Below are 23,492 nucleotides of genomic sequence, written 5' to 3' on the forward strand. Positions count from 1 at the left end.
CCTTTATGTAACTGAATAAAAATATAAAGGAAAATCACCAGGTCCAACTGCCAGCCAAAATTATTAAACTGCCCTCCAGGGACTTTATAATTGCTTTCCTACTATCAAATTTATTCCTAATACATACCTAGTAATAGGGCACTTTCTCAATGTGAAGAGCCAAAAATGAACCAAAGAGAAGCAAAGTGATACCCGTTTTGTACAATGTATTAGCTGGTCAAAAAGAGTGCTTTTAACCAAGCAGAAAAATAATAATCACAATGTGTCATGCATCTCAGCACCCAAACCTTTGTTCTTTTAACATCTCAACTCCTTTTTTTTGAGTAAGCTTCTTCTGGCTGAGAAGAGTAAGAACAGCTAGCTGTACTTGAGGTGGGAAAGGAAAAAGGATTTCAACGGAAATCTGCTGCTATACTATAAACCACGGCTCAGCCAAGTCAGCTCTCTTCCCTGCTCTCCAACATTACTGCACAGTAGGTTTAGTTAGGTGATTTCAAAGAAAAAAAAAACAACTCCCCTGAAACAAGCTAAAGACAGCAATTATTAGTCACCATGCTTGGATGCAGCTTAGTCACCCCTGACATAAACAACCTCCTTGATACTCTGCTTCCTTCCTGTTAAAGGTTAGTCTACAACAGCATTTCCCAAGCTGTTTCTGAGAACACGGGTATCAAAGATTTACAAAAAAAAAAAAAAAAAACAGAAAACATGTATTATATCTAATTCTTTAAACACACTGGCTCATGTTAACATCCTAATGAAAGAAAAGTAATGTTATCTTCTTGCAACCCTGGAATTTCCAAATTTATTTTGTGACAGAGGTCTTTTTGTTACATAAAATATATACACATATATAAACCTTACTAAATTAGTGTTTGACAAAATATAACTTGGGGAAAAAACAAATCTAAAAGAACTCCAAAATCCTTCTGAAATCACATTCAATTATTTTTTAATTAATAATATTAATCTGGTAGACTTACTTTGGGTTACTATGAGAAATAACTGTTGTGCAGAAGACTTTCTCTTTTTTTAATTTATTTTTTAGTTGGAGGAAAATTACTTTACAATGTTGTGCTGGCTTCTGCCATACGACTAATCAGCCATCATTATACATATATCCACTCCCTCTTAAGCCTCCCTCCTCTCCTCCCACAGAAGACTAAGTAAACACACTTATTGAATTAACACTCATCTCTGGAAAATGGGAAGCTGTGAGCATAAGTAAAGGCAGAGTTAAGGATTCCTGGAATGCTACAGGAATGCCATGTCAAGAAAAAAAGATTCACTGATTCCTTTCAATGGCTCACATATTCTGCTAGAGACCTCCTACAGAGAAATAAGATACATGGTCATTATTAATGTTCTTGTCCATTTCAGTGCTAGAAGCAAAATGATTAACATAATATAAGACATGCAAAGATGAGTGCTCTAAGACAGACATTCACACAGTAAGGTGCAGAGGAGCCCCATGCAACTTTCCTAAGTAGAAGACAAATTACTAAACTGTTGGATCCCTTTGGGTACTTTTATGGTTTATACAATTTTATATGAGGGTTACTTCTCCCTTAAAGTTTTCACCACTATCCTAATAGTAGGGCGATTCAAAATGAGAAAATCTTGGGTATAAAGACAATCTAAGGGAGATGTGAAAATGTGACTGTCAAATGACTATCAGAAGAGTTAAAAAAAGGAAATCCATTCCATTAGATTGCTAAACTTTTTTATTACCTAGCAATTACTGTATTAACATCTAACTCAGTAGGAAATGTAAATCAGGTATAATCCTAAAAGGGTTACTCTGTAAGACCAGAAGAACAGACAGTACCAAATTCATGGCTGTAAAAACACCAATATAACTAGGATAAAAGGAGAGAATAATTTTATCAACCAGAGGCCTCCCACTCACTCCCTGTCTGGCTATATATGTGTAAACTTATTTTTAAAGTGCCATAACATAGGGAAAAAAATTACATAGTTTAAATTATTACTACCTGAGATATTTCCTAGATATTACCAATTTACATAGATATATTTTTAGACCATGAATTTCTAATCAAATTAAGAATGCTATGAAAACGTACCATGGCTCACACTAGATTAATTTTTAATGTAAAGTGGTTACTATGTTTATCCCTGAATAGTTCACATTATAAATGGCTCCAAATTGTTGGATTAGTGCCACAGATTTTTTGTTACATGGTTGGCCAAGATACTATTTATTTAAGAAAAAAATAGGCTTTCCCTAAAATAGTTTCACATTCACACATATTTGTACCTAGGTTCAAAGGCACGTATGTAAAACAATATTCACATATACACAAAGTACTTAAGAGCTTTATTTAAGAATAAATTCAGATCAGTTCAGTCACATCCAACTCTTTGTGACCCCATGGACTGCAGCACGCCAGGCTTCCCTGTCCATCACCAACTCCTGGAGCTTACTCAAACTCCTGTCCATCGAATCGGTGATGTCACCCAATCATCTCATCTTCTGTCATCCCCTTCTCCTCCTGCCTTCAATCATTCCCAGCATCAGGGTCTTTTCTAATGAGTTGGTTCTTCACATCAGGTGGCCAAAGTATTGGAGCTTCAGCTTCAGCATCAGTCCTTCCAATGAATATTCAGGACTGATTTCCTTTAGGATGGACTGGTTGGATCTCCTTGCAGTCCAAGGGACTCAAGAGTCTTCTCCAACACCATGGTTCAAAAGCATCAATTCTTTGGCACTCAGCTTTCATTATAGTCCAACTCTCACATCCATACATGACTAATGGAAAAACCACAGCTTTGACTTGACAGACATTTGTTGGAAAAGTAATGTCTCTGCTTTTTAATATGCTGTCTTAATATGTTGTCTAGGTTAGTCATATCTTTTCTTCCAAGGAACAAGCATCTTTTAATTTCATGGCTGCAGTCACCATCTGTAGTGATTTTGGAGACCCAAAAATAAAGTCTCTCTGTTTCTATTGTTTCCCCATCTATTTGCCATGAAGTACTAAGACCAGATACTATAATCTTAGTTTTCTGAATGTTGAGTTTTAAGTCAACTTTTTCACTCTCCTCTTTCACTTTCATCAAGAGGCTCTTATTTCTTCTTCGCTTTCTGCCATAAGGGTGGTGTCATCTGAGTATATGACGTTATTGATATTTCTCCTGGCAATATTGATTCCAGCTTGTGCTTCATCCAGCCCAGCATTTTGCATGATGTACTCTGCATATAAGTTAAATGAGCAGAGTGACAATATACAGCCTTGATGTACTCCTTTCCCGATTTAGAACCAATCTGTTGTTCCATGTCCAGTTCTAACTGCATATAGATTTCTCAGGAGGCCGGTCAGGTGGTCTGATATTCCCATCTCTTTCAGAATTTTCCAGAGTTCGTTGTGATACACAGAGTCAAAGGCTTTGGCATAGTCAATAAAGCAAAAGTAGATGTTTTTCTAGAACTGTCTTTAGCTATTTAAGAGTTTTAAGTTATTTTTTTTTTTAGTTGTTTAAGAATAACTAAATTAAATCAACTAAAAACACATTTCTTGGCTTGATTAAACAATATTGACAAATGCTAAACCTGTGACCAAAGAGAAAGATCCCAATAAAATTTGTCCACCCATATTAACCACAAACTCATGTGATTATGAGGTAAGTACTCCCATAAACTCAGTCCAGTATTGCCAAAGGCTACATGTGCCTTCAATAGGGCGCCACGAAAGAAACGCTACTACTATGATATTCAAGACACCATGTAAGAGTTTTTTAAAAAAAAAAAAAAAGCAAGGAAGACAGGAAGGAGGGAAAGAGGAAAAAGAGGGAAGGAAGGGAAGAAGCCACATGGTGGTAAGAGTACAGATCTTTTTAAACTCTTCTACATCTGTCTCCCCAGTGGAAATGCTACCTGCCTACATTTGTGCTCTGTTAAAAAACACAATAAAATTATACCACAAAGTTAGACATGCTAACTCACCCACAGAAAGTCGTATAACTCTACTTCTCATGAACAATGTTGTTCAGAAAAAAAGTATCTATCCCAAGAGGAAAGAATCTTGAATTCTACATCTGGTTGTTCTGGATGATTATAAGCTACAAAAGAGAGTTAACTCCAAAAATCTGTAAAAAGAGATCTGGATGAAAATCCAGAGAGGAGTTTTCCACAGCCTTGCTGCTGGATAAGAACTTATTAGTTAAACAGACTCTACAAGGAAGCAGAAGAGCACAGAAAGAGGGAAAATGTAACAACAACAACAAAAAAGAATCCGGACAGTTGACGAGTAACAGGCAATGCAAAGTTGGCCAGAAAAATTAGCACTGTTGTTTCAGTCTCCCCTATGAGGCGCCTTGGACTAAATTAAACAAATAAGCATCATCACACATCCTTCAACATCAAACTTAATGCAAATTTTATTTAATATTAAAACAGTCTAGTCAGCTGGAAATCACATTTCTCTACAATTAAAGAACTTCTTGACAGGACAGCCATATTCTAAACTAAGGCATCAGTGAAACTCAAAAATGTCTGGAAAAAAAAAAGGTCTTGAGTTTTTAAAGGCTAGTCTCATTAAACCTCCACAACTAGATTTCTCATCTCATCTCTCCATTGTGTTGGACAAGGGGAAACATTTCAGTAGGTCAAACAGTAGTGGAGGTAATAGGAGGCCTGTAAAGGCAAGAAAACCCCTAAAGATTCCTCAAATCATACCATACTGGAATACACTTAACTCTGCTTATTTCACCCCCACCTATTAATTCAGCACATATCTCTCTATTAGAGAAATCAGAGTTGCTACAAAGGGAGAATGGTGGGGCAAACACCTGGCGAGAAAGCAAAGAGGAAGGAACAACTATTAACTTAATATGTAGCAGAGACCTTAAATACATGATTTTAAACTTCACAGCAGCCCTTTAGGGTAACGTAGTTATCATAACTTCTTCAGTTTGGAACCTGAGGGTCTACATGGCTAAATGAGATGATGAAAGTCTCAGCTAAAAGTTAAACAGACAAGATTCAAACTCCATAGTTTACATGTTCTATGCTGTGTCACAGTATACCCAAGTCAGAGGCAGTCAGAACTGCAGAGACATTTCCCTGGCATCTTACTATAGCCGGGGACCAGTCATTCATATACTTCTTTAAGACTTAATTTCTTCATCTGAGAAATGCAGTTATTCACAACACTGCATACTTTATATAGTGTAACAATGAGATTATTTATTGTGATTGCTATTTAGATTCCACAGGCATCTGTTTTCCCTAATACTGCTTTCCCCTGAACGGAAAGAAAAAATATTACAGGACACCAGGAGCATTTATAAGAAGCCAACTTCATTACTCTGTGATTTTTAAAATAGAAGCTTTCCTGTCTATAAAACATAATCACTTCTTTCAGCTTCCAGACTCATCTCCAAGGAAGTCTTGACTATAGAGAAGCAACACATCCTGCAGTAAGAAAGAGCTCCTGTGTTGACAACAGAAGGATGAAAAGGAATCCCTCTTTCTTACTTACAGTTCTGATCATCACATAATCATGGTTTGTTTCTTAAAGAAATAGCTAAATACACTCACACCAGGTGTCTCACACTCGCCTGGCATTGAACAAGGAGTTCCAGAGGAACAGAGTGGCTCAGTAGGAGAAAGAGAAGATGCAGGCTGGTTCACTGATAACCCTGAAATATCTGTTTAATAGGGTGATTGTATGTGCCAGTGTGCCCAGGAGAGTACACAAAATTTCTCAGTACACAAAATATCATATGGTCATTCTACTATTAAAAATGATAAATCATTTTCTTTATTATAAGTTAAGACAAGGGCCAAGAATAGGGGAATAGGTATTAAAAAACCAGACACAGAGTCAACACAATGAAAAAGGAATTGTTTGTAAGAAATGCTGAAAACATAACGCAAAAGCAATGATCAGTGAGTACAAATTCAAGTCTTTTCACAAACCATATACTACTGCTAATTTTAGTCATTTTCAGCTTAAAAACAATACAATTTAAAATATATATACAGAATTAAATGGATCACTGTTTTGAGGCAGGGTATCATAGGAAAGTGAACCCACTAACAAAAGAGAGGGAGAGCAAAGACCAGTCCAGGACTCCTGTTCAGGCTACATTCAAGGTTTGCTCTCCCTAAAGTTGTGGGAATAACCCATACACAGATATCTTGTATGGAGCTGAATTACCTCTTTAAAATTCATTTATATCAAGAACTTCAGAACATGACCTTATTTAAAAATAGGGTCTTTCAGATAGAATTATTTAAGAGAAGATCATCCTCTATTAGGGTGGGCCCTCAATCCAATGACTGGTGTCCTTACAAGAAGATGCAAGGACAAAAAGCCATGTGACAACAAAGGTAAAGACTGCTATGATGCAACCGCAAGGCAAGGAATGCAGACTGCCAAGAGCCACCAGAAGCTACGAGGAGGCAAAGAAGGGATCTCTGCTAGTAGGTAGCATTGCCCTGCCAACACCTTAATTTCAATGTGCAACCTTCGGAACTGTGAGAGAATCAAGTTCTATTGTTTTACGCCACCATGTTTGCAGTGATTTGTTACGGCAGCCCTACAGAAATGAATCCACACTTTTTGTCAAAGTAACCATTATCATCTTTTAAGATTTTACCACTTAAACAACGACCAAAGGACAATAAACGGTGGTCCATGGACAGGGCAACACTTGGACTATGCACCCCCCAAAAGGGAAAGCTCTCCTGCCCACCCAGCAACCCTACACTAAGCCTGTGAATACAGAGAGTCAGAGCTGAGCAGCCCTCCTCCACGGGGTGGAGGGGCATTAAACAAGTTGTACCTCATCCTTCTTCTCCTGAATCCGTCGTCTCTCTGCCTCAATAGCCAGCTTCTCCTGAATCTCCTGAGCAATTTCACAGTCTTGCTGTTCACTAAAAAAACAAAGGAAAAAACAAAGGAACACACAAGGAATGATTTTTCAAACCACAACACAATTTACTGAATACTCACTATGAGCCAGGGCATATTTTTATCTCACTTAATTCTTACAATAATGATGCAAAGAGGTCAATACCGTCACATCCTATAGCTAGAAAAACTTGAGGCCCAGAGTAGTAAAATCACTTCCCTAAGGTCACAGAGAAAATAAGTGGTAGGATCAGAATGTGGTCCCTGGATACTATAATGGAAAGCTCCAGGCCTTTTCTGTATGATCATATCCCAGGTTTAATTCCTGGGTCAGGAAGATCCCCTAGAGAAAGAAATGGCAACCCATTTCAGTATTCCTGCCTGGAGAACTCTATGGACAAAGGAGCCTAGAAGACTACAGTCTGTGGGCTTGCCAAGAGTCAGACATGACTTAGCGACTACACCACCACCACAGTCCCTCAAGATTCTGCAAAGGAGATGTACACTATGAGAATGAGATCCATAAGTATCCAAGTATGCACAAAGTACACATAAACAAAGTAAGAGTGAATTCACTAAAATGTCAGTAATACTGTGGTCACTTAGAGGTGGTGGTATGACTTCAAAACAATTTTTATAAATTTTTAATTAAGTACATTTTTTCCAGTTTCAATAAAACTTTAAAAACGGGGAGGTGGATGTATATTCCACAGCTTCAGGTGCCAGGAGAAACCTCTGTGGCTGATGTCAGTTTTCTTAACACTCAGGCCACTAAGGCAACCAAAGGTTGTAATACTGCTGCTACCACAGTTTTGTTTTGTATTGGCATTCATGCATTCAAAAAAGACTCACACAACATGTGCTGTCATCCAGGCACCATGCTCAACACTGAGGACACAAAACTAAATAAATCTCCGTCCTGCGCTCAGAACCCCACAATATACTTTGGTGGGAGAAACCAGACACATCATTTTGTGGGGAGAAACACGTCCTTTCAAACAGCACAAATGAATAGCAGTTTCATCAAGAAATGGGGTTTGGATATCACAAAGATGGTATTTTGGTTTCAGGAACAGTCAGACTAGACTAAGTTGCGTTAGTTGTGGCCAACTCTTTGCAACCCTATGAAATGTAGCCCACCAGGCTCCTCTGTCCATGGGATTCTACAGGCAAGAATATTGGACTGGGTAGCCATGACCTCCTCCAGGGGATCTTCCTGAACCCAGGAAAAGTTAACAGGCAGCTTTTAACTCTATTATAGAGTGTGATACTGCTGGGGAGCCACTGTTTACATGGCCCTTACAACCTTTAGTTGTTATCTAAAGAGATATACATATGCTTAGAGCTTATTATGTAAAAGATGCTGGAACAAAACTACAGTTGTGGCTTATACAAGCAGTTCACTTGCTAAACCTGTATTCCCTTTGATTCTTGCCCTGCCAGGTGAACTTAAGAGTATCAACGAATCTAGTCTTGGTTGTATACTCCCTGTTTGAAAGCAGCCTTTTGTACCTGAAAAGTGTTGGGGGTGGGGGTGGCGGTAATATCCTAACTTCTCTAGAGGAACAGAAATCCCCACATTTTATTCTAACAAAAGTGAGGGGATGAACACTATCCTTATTTGTATAAGGAAATGGTCCTTTTCAACATGTTTGGAAATAGACAGCTGGAGATGAAAGTAGACGGGTGCACATACAGGGATGTGTACGTACACGCAGAACATGCACATCGGACAGGAAAGGGGGAAGGGAACACGTGAGAGAGAGCGCAGGCCGGAAGTGGAAACGGCAAGCTTTTTTAGTCACTAGCAGGAAAACTACTGGACAAGATACCTGGAGACCTGACTTCCGGTCCTGCCACTATTAACCAGTGAATCATGCCCTTTCATGTCGTCTCATTAGCTACAAAAGTTTTGGGATTTAATGACTTCATGTTACAGATATAATATTATAGGATTCTGAACCATTCAAACCACAGAATTGAAAATAAAAATCTACTCATTTATTATTTCTATATCCTCTTTTCATTCACTCACTTTTTTCACCTTACCAAAAAGTATTTATTAATCTAGTTTTAAAAATACAGAATTCTTCATGAATTTGCATGTCACCTTGGCAGTGCTCAGAGTTTTTTCCCTAAGTCCCTTAAAAACAATGGCTATGTTTTATTCATATGTGTGTTCTCTGGTGCCTTTCATGGTTGAAAGGGTTATTTAGCAAGAGCCAATAAGAATGTTTATGAACAAAATAAGAAAACTGAATAAAACAATGAATAAAGTCCTCTCTGCAAATAACAGAAGAGAAAAACCCTTCCTCAAAGATGGCAAAAGTAATAGGCTCTCTCATTTATTTAAATAAGACAAATGAAGTAAATAGAAGGGTCCCTTCACTTCTTCCTTTACTCCTTCCTCCTCAAAACGATTTTGGAGTTAAGTCTACCACTACAGATTGGAGTATAGGAACCTCTCTCTAAGAAGAGATGTATTCTGTGAGCTTTCAAAACATTAAAAAATAAGTTTAAAAAGTCTTTATGATGGAAGAGACCTTAGACACGATCTCTCTATTTAGGAGGAGATGGAGAAATAATTTTGGTCAGACACTGAAGTTATGAAGAGAATGGAGGGTACAATTCAGAACTTTCCAAAAGATTCTGCCTCTATATAAAGAGCAAGGGGTTCTCGATTTCCCTGGCAGTCTAGTGGTTAGAACTTGGCACTTTTACTGCTATAGCATGGGTTTGATTCCTCAAGGAACTAAGATCCCACAAGTCAAGTGGCATGCCCCTCCCCCCAAAAGGTAAGGGGTTCAAGGAAAATAAGAGCAACAAACGTTACTAGGAAATAGTAAAGGAACCCAGGAGACTTCAGAAAGTTCTGTGACATCCAGTATCTTGCTAGATTCCCCCCAAAACCACAGGAGGCAGAGGAGACAGAGATCATTTCCCCAGTGTACAGTTAAGGAAAAGTGAGACACAGAGCTGGACCAACTGGCTCAAAGCCATCAGTGAAAAGTGTTAAGTCCTACCAGAAACTGCATGCCCCAAAACCTAGAAAGGAATTCCAACAACAAAGACAATTTTTTTTAATCAAAAAAAAACTATGGGATCGTCACTGTAGGATTTATAATCTAATAGTGAAAGGAATCAAAGGGACAGACAGAAAGTCCTCTTCCCTGAAAACCAGTCCTGGCACAATGCTCTCCCACTCCCCAAGTCCTCACAGGTCTTTATAGCGCTTCTGCAGCTGAGCCTGGGCTTTCAGATCTTCCTCTTGAAGCTGCTTAGCCACCTGCAGATCATGCTGGACCAAACGGTTCCGTTGAACATTCGATGCCAAATGATGCTCAACTGGACAGGAAGATTAGAGAGAGGAATTACAATGCTTTGGCTTATCCGTAACAAACTTTTAAGAATAAACTTAAGAGTCTTTCAATTAAAAAGAACTTCACAGCCATCATTGCCACGTATACTCTCAGTAATGCTGCATAATATGCAGCATAGGAGTTGGCATTCTCATCTTTTCATTAAAGAAAAAGAGAATCAGAAAGGTTAAGTCATGTGTATTTGGTCAGCAGTGGCAATGCCTAAACTTCTACTCAAACCATCTAAAGCCAGGGCCGGTGCTCCTCCTGCTCCACAAGTTGCCACTTCATTTGAAAACTACATTTTTCAACACTTGATTTTTATACTGACACACAAATTAAAAGTTCACATATATGTACTTTTGTATAACACATAAAACTTAGATTTACTTTTCATAATTACATACATAAATATTCAGAAAACCCTACAATCTAGATACCAATAGGTATGTTTACCAATTGGTATCTTTACCAATCTAGGTAAAGGTATTTGGACCCCTATTCTTATGCCAGCCTTCTACCTACTCCTGATCCCCATATAACCACTGTATCCCTCCTACAGCATTAAAGCAAAGGAAATGGCTCAAGTCCCTCTCTTCCTCCAATACACCCAGTGGTCTTCTCACCCCCAGCAGCTGTCTCCCTTCAAAACACCGAGAAGTGCATTCTTCACCGAGGTGTCACCTGCCTAGACAGATCCCTTGGGATGATGGGTGGTGTACCCTGATGACTCTGTCTTCTCCCCGCCTCACCCTAAGAAATCTGCCTCAAGGCTACCACTAAAAAAGAAAACTGGAGGAGCTTGCAGGGGGCTATTACTCACTCTCTTGTTCCTGCAGGCTGTGGGCCAAGGAGTGGTCCTCCAGGACAGCAAAATCTCGGCACACTGCAGAGCACGAGGGAGAAGGGCAGACAGGAAAGCTCGTTAGTAGCACTTCAGCATAAAAAGAAAGAGGCTTTGTTCAGGACTTCAAAGAGTCCATTCTAGTACTCCAGGATGATCAACTTTATAACTGGCAATGTACAAAAGAATAATTAGTTGGTAAAAAGTCTTCATTCACACAAATCCAGACGGTATCTGCTCAATGCCAAGTACAGGTGTACCACAAAGTAACAAGATAACGGTGAGACCCTGGCCTAAGGATGAGGTCCAGAAATTCTAATCCATGTCTATAAAAGGAGGGAAAGTACTGCTGTGACAGCAAAAGAGTTAAGAATGTTTTACATATTGCAGCGGAGAAAATCTGGTTTTTCCATGGTCAGAAGGATCAAGGGAAATCTGGCCTATGCCTCAGTGATCCCAGGTGACACAGTGATAAAGAACCCGTCTGCCAATGCAGGAAATGCAAGAGAGGAGAGTTTGATCCCTGGATCAGGAAGATCCCTTGGAGCAGGAAATGGCAACCCACTCTAGTACTCTTGCCTGGGAAATCCCCTGGACAGAGAAGCCTGGCGGGCTACATACAATCCATGGGATCACAAACAGTCAGACATGACAAAACAACTGAACGTGAGCACATACACACACACACACACACACACACACACGACAGAACAACTGAACGTGAGCGCATACACACACACACACACACACACACACACACACACACATACAGCTTATGCCTCAGCCATCCGCGGTTCAGCAGATCCTCTCCCAGAGACTTGAGCGCGCGCGCGCACACACACGCACACGCACACGCACACGCACACACACACAGCTTATGCCGCAGATCCTCTCCCAGAGACTTGAGTGCGCGCATGCGCGCACGCACACACACACACACACACACACACACACACACACACACACACAGCTTATGCCTCAGCCATCTGTGGTTCAGCAGATCCTCTCCCAGAGACTTGAGCGCTTGCACACACACACACACACATGTACACGCACACGCACACGCACACACACACAGCTTATGCCGCAGATCCTCTCCCAGAGACTTGAGTGCGGTTCAGCAGATCCTCTCCCAGAGACTTGAGCGCTTGCACGCACACACACACACACACACACACACACACACACACACACACACACACACAGCTTACGCCGCAGATCCTCTCCCAGAGACTTGAGCGCTTGCACGCGCGCACACACACACACACACACACACACACACAGCTTACGCCGCAGATCCTCTCCCAGAGACTTAGTTTATCCTAATCCTCTCAGGGAAAAACACACCTTTATTAGCCCCTCAGGCAAGAGTATATCTCAACTTAAAATGCAGTTACATTCAGTGGTCTACACTCTCACCCATGAGTTAGAACTGGTTCTCTAGGTTTCTCTAAATGTAGAGCTACCTAAAAAGAATCCGCAAACCAAATGACAGTAGGAACCTTGGAACTAAGCATCTGCCACTATCTGCCTCCACCTGGACAGCCACGCAGAGTATTTCCTGGACTATTTTTTTACACACCAACAGGAAGAGATGGTCTTAAAGGTTCATTCCACCCAGACTGTAATTTAAACTGTTTCTTAAAGCAAACATACACATGAAGGACTCTTGTTATGAAAAATACTGTTCTGTTTAAGGACGTGTGGCTTAGGTGATATACCCTTATTCTGTTCCAAACATGTACCTCACATTAAAGAGCAAAGTTCCCAAAGCCTCAGATGCCTGCCATGTGTAGAACTCAGGAACCTGTCCTCCAGGGCTTCTACCAGAGTTTACAGATTTTGTCCTGCCGCTCTGGTTTTGTCTGTGAGGACATTTAATTAAAACAGAATGCAGAAATATTCCTTTGCCATTCTTAGCACTTATAAACGTTTACATTCACATTCACACAGCCCTGTCTCTCATTGAGAGATAATGAAACAAAAAAGTAGGCAGAGCTTGGAGACATCAGATTACTCTGAAAAGGCTTTATGATGGAAAGTCATTTCTGACTCAACATATTAAACCAAATATCACCTGCTGATCCCTGGCTCAAACACAACCTCAAAACCAGCAATTTCAATAGAAAGTCCTATTCTTTCACACCAGATATATTCTCATAAAATTTTAATAACTGAGGCCCAGGTCAAAGTTCTTCCATATTTCACAGAATGAACCTACTTTTAAGAAGAGCTAGTTAAACCTTCTGTTTAATAGGTGAGGAAATGAGGCCCACAAGGAAGAAAGGACTTATTAAGGGTTTATACACAGACTGTTGGTGGCAGGGCTGGGAGTCAGTTTTTGGGCAAGCAAGAATTCCTTCTGTTCTTGACACCATGACAGCCCTCCTGGACTCATGGTAGACCACGGTCAGGACAGACTGAAAGGAGATACAAGGACTAACATGCTTTCTCTAAAACACTTAGCTATTAATTAACATCAATTAATTAAATGGCTAGACATGCATGGATTTAGTTCATAGAAAACAAATATTCAGAATGAGTTAGCCAAAATGAATGCAATCAAACCTCTTGGCAGAAGAATGCTATTTTAATATGAGTGCTCAGTTGTTCAGTTGTGTCCGACTCTGTGACCCCATGGACTGTAGCCCACTAGGCTCCTCTGTCCGTGGGAGTTTCCAGGTAAGAATACTGGAGTGGACTGCCATTTCCTCCTCCAGGGGATCTTCCGGACCCAGGGATTGAAGCCACATCTGTGTCTACTGCACTGCAGGTGGTTTCTTTATCGCTGAGTCACACTACCTTACTATCTGAAGTACATTTATTAAACTACAAAAGCTTTTATTATTTGCAAACTAAAGGCAGTATTAATTTTAGATTAAGACTAATTTTTTAGATTAATCTTAAACTAATGTTTTTCAAACCATGGATGGCAACCTATTATTAGATTATAAAAGCAATTTATTGAGCCTGGGACAAGCATTTCAGAATGAACAACCTGGAAAATATAGTATATCACACAGAGTAGAGGAAACTATGGTTTGGAGAAATTTTTTTCAGCTTTACATACACATACATGCATATGCAACATGGATTAGGCCACAATGTAAAAAATTATCACTCTGCAATTACATTCAAAAAAGTTTAAAAGCCACTTCAATTTATGTTATTAGGGTAAAAAGTTATGTCAACAATATATATTTTCTATGCTTTTAATATTATGCTGAATAAAATAAAAATTATAAAATTAGTGCAGTTTTCATGTGGATAACCATGTGAAGAAGTCAGCATGACATTAAAAATATGTTTATGGATACATATACCTGTAGCAAAGGCAATGGCAGCCCACTCCAGCACTCTTGCCTGGAGAATCCCATGGACGGAGGAGCCTGGCGGGCTACAGTCCATGGGGTCACGAAGAATCGGACACGACTGAGCGACTTCACTTTCACTTTTCACTTTCATGCACTGGAGAAGGAAATGGCAACCCACTCCAGTGTTCTTGCCTGGAGAATCCCAGGGATGGTGGAGCCTGGTGGGCTGCCATCTATGGGATCGCACAGAGTCAGACATGACTGACGTGACTTAGCAGCAGCAGTGATATAACTGAATCAAGAAAAGTAGTGACCCCTAGAGACACAAGTACATGAGCAAGTGTGCCTTTAACACATACCCTGTTGCACTGCTTTACAAACAGAGAAGACTGAAGCAAATAAGGCAAAATATTAACATCTATTAAATTCAGGTGGTAGGTTCCTGGGTTTTTTATGGTATATTTTATATATATTTATTTTCTATGTTTTCTGTACTTTTTGTGATGTTTTATATATATTACACTTAAATTCTACAACTAAAACTGTTAATATAAAAACAATATAAAACCTTATAAAATTCACATCTTTTATTTTAGTAGCAGCACACATTGCTAAACCATAAACATGATGACATCACTGACATATCATAATAAGCCAAGGACTTTATGAACTTATGATTAACTTAATAATGACTCCTCTCAATCATTTCTTAATGTTTAAAAAGTAAGGCTGAAATATATTCAATTATTGTCATTTGACTCAGTCTTATTACAGTAGAGGCTGAACTGGTACCCACAAAATATGGGTACAGCCTGAGCTAGAAAAGAACCTAGAAGATCTTCCATGACTACAAAATGTACACACATACACACATCCCTAACTGCATGAGGCTATACTGCAATACACAGAGAGTTAGCCTTTAAGGTTTACTAAAAACTTCCAAATCATCATCTCATTTATACTGAAATATTACTTGCTTAATCCATAATTTCTTATACATCCTCCCTAGTCCCTTTCAAAATCAGCCTCTGCATTCTTTGCATTGCTACTCTAATGCAAGATGGGAAAGTCACACAACCAGCCACTTTTGTGAATCAGTAACCAGGTTGGGAATTACAGAAAACACTTCTCAGTCAGGACAAGTTCAGACAGGATCTTTGCTCCTCCTCTAACCTACTTTGAAGCAAACAGCTAGAAACTGTACTGAGAATAAAGAGCATCAACTTATCTGACTGTTTCCCTGCAGGCACATTTAAGAGGAACCACTGGACCATGGGCTTTTACCCTCCCTATTCTCAAACTTTTCCCTCCCATGTTCATTCTCATTCACCCTAATCTCAGGCTATCTTTTTTGCCATGAATAGCCAATCGCATCATTTTCCATTCTCATCCAACCCTGCAGTCTCTATATATTCCACCCGATTAGTGCTGGATGTAGCATAAAGTAAAACTTCAAGAGATTGAGATGCTCATTAATAGGGAAAAAAGGAAGAAAAACTGGTCAAAAAAAGTCAGAGTTCCATAGACAAAGGATGAAGACAATATGTTATGAATAGAAAGAATTAAGCTCTGTTTTTGATGACAGCATCATAGAGGCTTGTAAAATTATCCAGACATTCAAATAAAAACTAGAAACCTCTTCCTTTCCCATGAAAAGAACAGAGTTTTAGTGATTTTTAAAATTCAGACATGTACATATATACAGTGGAACAGTTTACATAAAAGCAAGCAAGTCCCATAAATGGGAAGTAAGATTTATAGACCTCCCACCTATTTCCCTCGAAAAGAAAGATGATTCTCACTCATCTGTGGATCCCCTTAAATAAATAAATGGCACAGTATTCACCTGTTAACACAGTTATTGAACAAACATTTGCTGAATTCTATTATTAGAAGGGTTAAGTCATTTATAAGTCATCAAAGAGGTAGAAGTAACAGGTTAACAGACAAAAAAATAAATTTGATAAAGGTTATAAAGACCTATTGGAGAAAGGGATGGCAACCCACTCCAGTACTCTTGCCTGGAAAATCCCATGGACAGAGGAGCTTGGTGGGCTGCAGTCCATGGGGTCACAAAGAGTCAAACATGACTAAGTGACGCAAACATACATGAAAACCTATAGGAAATTCTTTGGAGGCAGAAAAATGGAGCAGTTACGCTTGTTATGAAGGGGAGTGAGGGGGAGGGACAGGTGCAAGGAGTGGGGGTGACCTGCAGAGCTGTAAGAGGAAACCTTACAGTAGCTAATATTCAAAGCCAATGTCAAAGAAAGGTTTAAGCAGTAAGCATTCTTAGCAGAGGGACCATTTAACTATACAAACTAAAACAGGAGTAAAGAAATCATTCCCCTTTGTCATTTTTTTACCCACATTGCAAACATTCTGAAAATGCAATTGCTATGACTCAGTCTTAACAAGCTTCCTCCCACATAAAAATGCCTAGATTAGTAATACATTCACTAGAAACTGTATCTTTCAACTGTCTGCATTACCTTTTCTGGTATAATTTTGTGAATTATTCTGTTTTAGTGTAAATGCTATTAGTAGCAGATGGAATGTATACTCAATACTGAGAGCTGGGTTTAGGCTTGCTCTCCTTTTTTCTGCACACATGGATACACATTCTATGCATGGGGAAGATGTTTTGTCTTGAAAAGTTGGGTAGTAACAGTCAGCTACAATTGACACTGATAGAGCACTTTGGGGATTACAATGCACTTCCACACCTACCTCTCCTAACCTTCTGAAGACAGAGGTTTTGTCAGTATCCTCACCTTATTTATGAGGGAACTAAGGTTAAGAGAAATAAAGTGCCTCGACCAAAACAACACAGCAAATGAGCAAATGAACTGGAAACCAAACTGAACTATTCTCGCCTCAAACACTTCTGTTCAAAGAACTCGTAGAAGAAATGGGTTTGTATTTAAGTATGTCAGAAAAGAGTGGTATTATTAAATACTAATTAAGATAAAACAAATATGAGTTAGGTTCTTTGAAATTGAGGACGAAATAAAATTCAGGTCAGAAGGTGGATTCCAAGTCTTAAAACAGAGCAATAAAAATGGGACATAGTTTACTTTATCTCACTAACAATTACAGTTGGCCTATGTTCACTTTTGAAAAGCAAGGACAAAAAAAAAAAAAAAAATTCCTGTCATTTGTACAGTGCTTCACAGATGACCTATAAGAAAAACCCTAGGTAGTAACTGCAGTGGGAAATTCCAAGGAAAATCTCCCTTTGGGATCTAACAACTTTCCCCCATCTCCATCCAAAAATCAATGGATTTCCTTTCCTTTGGTAAGACAGTATCAATGAATTCAAACTAATGTGTCTAATAGTTGCTAAAGACAATTTTAAGAAATGATAGCATATGTAAATCGCTAAGTTCTTGTTCACTGCCCTAGTTCACTGCCTTACAAGAGAAATGTCTCTAAACCATTAAAGAGTCTCTACCCTGTATTTAAAGTTTTAATAAAACTGCCTCAGTAGAAGAGAAATGGGATGCAGGTAAACTGTGAACAGACCTCATCCTAATGCCAATTCTTCCATATTCTCGATTCCAGCAAAGTTTATGTATAGGCAGTAAGGTGACAGCGACATCACCACCACTGAAATCAACTCCAAAACCAACCCCCATCCATCACCACCACCATCAGCTTCTTAGAGATGCTCAGCTTTGTCTCTTAATGGAAACACTCTCCTAACCACTCGCCTCAATTATGAGCCCCCAAATAACCCCAAAATTAGGAGCCTCAAAATAATGTTGAGTCCCTGGGTCACTCTGAAAAGTGAAATTTCCCACTTTCAGATAGAAAGCTGGAAACAACTAGAATAGTATCTAAATAATGCTTGAGCAGTTGATTTTTTTAGGGATAAATGGTAACTGAAACCTTTGATCCTTCTCTGACTTTTAGTGATTCTAATTTCCATCTTGTGGTAATGAACAAAATTGAGGTACAGTATAACAGAGAGAACACAGTGGCACCAAATTTTGGCTGATGTTAACAGCACAGCTGCTCCATTTTCATTTACTTTGTTCCTGGTCAAAAGTAGCCAATGGTAGGAAGTGTTACTTTTCTGATCTCACGTCTCCAAATCCCCTGTTCTTTCCAATTTATTTTGATTACTCCAGCTGTCTGGGAGACAGAGGGTCCTTCTCAGCAGAAATCTATAAAATATGGTAATTAAATCAGACCCACCTTCCTGTACTTACTATCCTTGATATAATTACCCCTACTTACTAAACTACCCACAAAGTACATAGAGATTTCTGCAATTACTTTGTGAAAGGCAAAGATTTTCATTCCACATATTGTACAACTGATCAGGGCATCAAGAATCACTAACCAATGTTTCAATTGTTTGGGGATTTTTATGGTTATTGGTTTTGGTTTGAGTTTTTCTTGGTTGGTCAGTGTGGGAGTGAAACACATACCAACAGGAGAGCCATACAAGTCTGAGGGGAATTCAATGACCACTATATACATGGTGAGGGTGGGGACCCTTTCCCTTCTGCCCGTGGCACCTTCCCACTCTCTAAAAAATTCATAATCAACCTTCAGAAAAACTTCACTCAAATGTCACCTCTTTATGCACCCAATCCTACAGGACATACAACCAAAACCATCACAACTGACACTTTACAAAACCGAGCAGATTTACTTATGCTCTTTTCCCCAATGATTTCATAATATGTAATAAACATAACACTAGAGGACTAATCATATTATAAATACATGTATTCATTTGTTTTCCCAGCAAACATTCAAGATCCTGAAAGGCAGAGAAAAATCTTATGATCTTCTTGCTAACATTTATCCCAGTGCCTAGGATGATAGTTTTCTGATAAATCCCTATAGAAAGGATGGATCCTGAGAAAAATGACTAGTGTAAATGATGTGCCATGAAACTGGGTATTTTTTGGAGGTGTGATCCATCCTGAGTCTCCACCAAAACAAAGCTAAGGAGCTTCACATATACCCACACATCCATCCTGAGTCTCCACCAAAACAAAGCTAAGGAGCTTCACATATACCCACACAGCCTCAAGTGACAGTCAAGGGTTTCTCTTCCCAACATCCAGATTTCAGATGTATTATAATGGAAAGGATAATGACCTGACAGACTCCTAGGATACCTAGAAAAGTTGTACACTCAGAAAGGTGGTTAATTGTTGGTTCCTTCAGATGACAATTAAGCACGTCACTCAATAAGGCTCTGCAAGTTGGGATAACATGCCAAGAATCACATAGTTTAATATGTGGCACTTTCAGATTAGACCTCAAGGTTACAAAAAATGTGTGTACATGAGGAAATGTTTGTTAGACTAAACAACCTGACAGGGTACATAGGCTGTACATGGTGTTTTGAAGCAGAACACTCTGTGCACTAAAGAGCTGGCATGAATTTTCAGAATCTGGAGCTAATCCCCTGAGTTATTCGTTTGAAAAAAACTGTCTCATGTCCTCAGAAGTCCTCTACAATTGTGCTCACTCGCTCAGCCGTGTCCAACTCTTTGTGACCCCAAGGACCGCAACCCGCCAGGCTCCTCTGTCCGTGGAATTTTCCAGGCAAGAATACTGGAGCCGCAGGCTCCTAAATAGTCCTGAAGATTCGAAAATGTTAATAAATAAAGTATAAGGTGAATGGAAAACAGACAAAAAAAAAAAAAGGAGATAGAGGGGGAGTCATAAGAAGTCTAGTAACAGAAAGATGTTTTCAAAATTAATTATCCTTCCATAAACATTACAGAAAGACAGAAACCTACCCTTTTATATATATATATATAAAAAAACACACACACACACACACAAAGACCAGAACAGTGTAACTCAAGATTTTCTGCAAAGCTCCACCAAGTATCTGATCTACAAAGTCACCACCTTGGTCAGAAATCCAAAATATCTTAGAATATCAAGAGGCTTTAATCCCCTCAAAATACCAAGGAAAACAATAAAGTTCCTGGATGATGGGTTGAGGTTCCCAAGTTTCCTCAAATATTTCTAAATGTCAGTCACTGTTCATATAAAGGTGCTGACTGATTCATCACTTTCTTAAAATTATAAAAACCGATTATCAGAAAGAGTGTGAGTAGCTGCCATGTCCAACTTTATCCTGTCCAAATAATCATTTGGACTCGTCCTAAATATTTAACCACAGGAAGCCCACCTCCTTTCCATATAGCTTTCAAACAACTACAAAGTTGTCTGTGGAAGGACTTTCCTGCTAATCTATAGGTATCATTCCCTGGTCCTAGTTTCAGCCTCAGAGCACTCACCTTTTCCTAGAATGTATGTGGATGCTTCATAAAAAACCGCTGGCACTCAGAAGTCTGTTATTTTGCATACATGATAGATGACTATTCACGTGGCATATTACATGAGCTATGCCCAGGTGAAGGAAGTCCTGAAGGCACTAGACACAATAAGAGCAGAGCCCAAGGCTGATCTCTGAGCCTCTGTCTAGTATATGCCCATACCACAGAGCAGGGGGCTTCCCAGATGGCTCAGCGGTAAAGAATGTGCCTGCCAATGGAGAAGACACGGGTTTGATCCCTGGGTTGGGAAGAACCCCTGGATTAGGAAATGGCAACTACTCTGGTATCCTTGCCTGGGAAATTCTATGTACAGAGGAGCCTGGCAGGTTACAGTTCACAGTGTCGCAAAAAGTCACACATGACTGAGCACACAGGTGCGCCACAGTGTACATGGACTACGGTTGAAATACCTGGTTTTTCAAGTTAAATTCCATTTAGAAAATACTAGAAACAATAAACATCAAAGTCCTAACACTCATTATGTACTGCAGGACTATAATGTAGCTTATTTTTCTTCTAAAACGTATTTATATTTTATTTTCTAGTTTATCTGTCATGAAATGGAATCTTATTATTCACAATCCCTTTCATAGTATTTTATAAAATTTCATAATAAAAAGATAGTTATATGTTTTTAATCCTATTTAAGCATCTAAACGGTGAAGCAGCAAATATTTACTAGAGGAAAAAATGAGTTGCAGTAGCAATGTTTATTTACTCAATTTAATTATTTAATACTGTTTCCTTAAGATTAGAGAAGAAGCTTTTTTTTTTTTAAGGAAAAAAGTATGCTAACAAAAACAAAATCTACATGAGGCTCCAGATTTGTATCTGATCCTCCTGAGAACCAAAGCAATCAGGAAAATATGAAAAGATGCTCAGTTCTCATTCTCAAAAAGGAGAAAAAAACACCAGTTCCTGACTGAAGAGAAATGCTTTTCTAGCACCAAAAATGAAAGCAAGGTCAGTTAACACACTGGAACTTTAGTAGCAAACATTAAGTTATATAATAGACTCATACACAGTTTGAGTTTTAAACTTGTGTTTACATATATACAGACATACACACACAGCTTCAATAAAAAGCACAAACTTGAGCTCAGTAAAGAGATGTTAAAAAAGCAGAATAAGTGATTTAATCCAAACATTTAACTGATGCAATTTATCAAAATAGGTTCCTGAGTTTCTCTCTGCCCCCCTCAATCTCCCCCAATTCAAAGTTAAATGAAAACCTCAGTAACCCAAACCACTTGTTTGGCAAGGAGATATATTATAGCTAACCACAGACACACTAGATTGCAGGCAAGTGGGTTTGAAAATGCTGAGATAATGTGTCCTCAAATCAGAAGCAGTACTTTAATATCACAAACCATCTACATCATTATCAGAGACCACAGAGTAACTGGGTAGCTTATTGGAAAAGTGAAAATGGCTGAGTCAGAAATTTCCATATGACAGGGAGAAAGACTGGTGATGAGAAAAAGACTGGCGATGAGAAAAATACTGAAAAAAAGGACAATGAAAACAGGGAAGGAGGTAGCAGCGTGAAAACACAGCAAATTTTACTCATCCCGGTAGAACTGTTAGACAGAGGGAAGACTTTCCATTAGGAAATATCTGACTCAAGTTACCATAAATGATTACAAAAAAAAAAAAATACCCACAAAGTACCTCACAAGCTTCCTGGGCTACAGGCATAAACTTTATGGAATGGTGCTCTGAAGCCAAACCTTTCTGTACTGGCAGTAACAAAATAAAAAAGTTACCCAAGAAAAGTTACAACTCTCCAAAACCCAAGTCAGGAGGCGTTCAGACAGCCCAGCATCAGATGGAACAGGTATTAGAAAAGATTTCCTTAAACTGAACCAATTCTGTATGTTCTATCCATCCATTATTCTATCCACTAGGGTCAGAAAAAAAAATGTTTTCACATTGTTTACGGCAGCTACTAGTCACATATAGCTATCTATTTAAATCAACTAAAATTAAATTATAAAAATCCAATTCCTCAGTCTCACTAGCCACACTTCCAGTGCTAAATACACATAGGACTGGAGCTTACCATTTTGGACAGTGAGAAATACAGAGCACATCCATCACCATGGAAGATTTGTTGGACAACCCTGCTCTGAACAATAATCACAGCATAATAGAAAGGACAGTATCGGTTTAGACAACCAGACCACTCAGCAGCATCTAAAACCATTTTAATCGTGTGCGTGAGAGTGTGTGTGTGTGTGTGTGTGTGTGTGTGTGTACACGAGAGCAAGAGAGAGAGAATGCATGCTTACGTTTTAACCAACAGATATAATTCACTTTGCCAGTATGGGCAATCAACGATCCTAAATGTATTTCTAGTCTTGTAGTAGCTACTGATTTAATTTTAAAGTGTTTTATGCTTCTTTTCCTCAGCCTTAACGTGATGGTAGTTTTGCTAACCTCAGCCGCATGAAAAAAAAGAGAGATTTTCTACATTTATCAAGTAATCACTACACAGATATAGTCACAGAAACAAAGTGAACAAATATCCTCCTGGAAAGGAAAGTGAGCTGTTAATTCAATACAGTTACAGTAATTTGATTCTGTGAAATACAACCGCTACTGAATAAACCTATCAGATCTCTAATACCTTACTGATTATTCATCGAAGAATGCTGGGTTCTCATTAGCAAAAAAACGCATCTGTGAATTTCAACTGTCTTATAAAATTAAATTAATCATAACCACAGAAGACTTTTAAATTTACTATCTTTGGTGGCCTTTTTAAAGAAAAATTACAT

The 23,492-nt window shown here is 38.9% G+C and overlaps 1 protein-coding gene across 13 annotated transcripts in view; it reads right to left on the reverse strand.

Annotated features, from left to right (window-relative positions):
- The window catches only part of CCDC50 (coiled-coil domain containing 50), an 86,466-nt gene that overhangs the window by 37,697 nt on the left and 25,277 nt on the right, over positions 1 to 23,492 (reverse strand). For 6 of the 13 annotated variants that reach the window (XM_027957303.2, XM_042233151.2, XM_060404746.1 and 3 more), the window contains exons 2-4: positions 11,061 to 11,123; positions 10,097 to 10,223; positions 6,811 to 6,901 (exon numbers count right to left, since the gene is read on the reverse strand). The exons of the other annotated variants lie outside the window; for them this stretch is intronic. In XM_027957303.2, the coding sequence (XP_027813104.1) occupies positions 6,811 to 6,901; positions 10,097 to 10,223; positions 11,061 to 11,123 (281 nt within the window). The remainder of the gene's footprint in view (positions 1 to 6,810; positions 6,902 to 10,096; positions 10,224 to 11,060; positions 11,124 to 23,492) is intronic. 13 annotated transcript variants of the gene reach the window in all.

This window comes from Ovis aries, chromosome 1, assembly GCF_016772045.2.
Source record: "Ovis aries strain OAR_USU_Benz2616 breed Rambouillet chromosome 1, ARS-UI_Ramb_v3.0, whole genome shotgun sequence".
Classification (NCBI taxonomy): domain Eukaryota; kingdom Metazoa; phylum Chordata; class Mammalia; order Artiodactyla; family Bovidae; genus Ovis; species Ovis aries.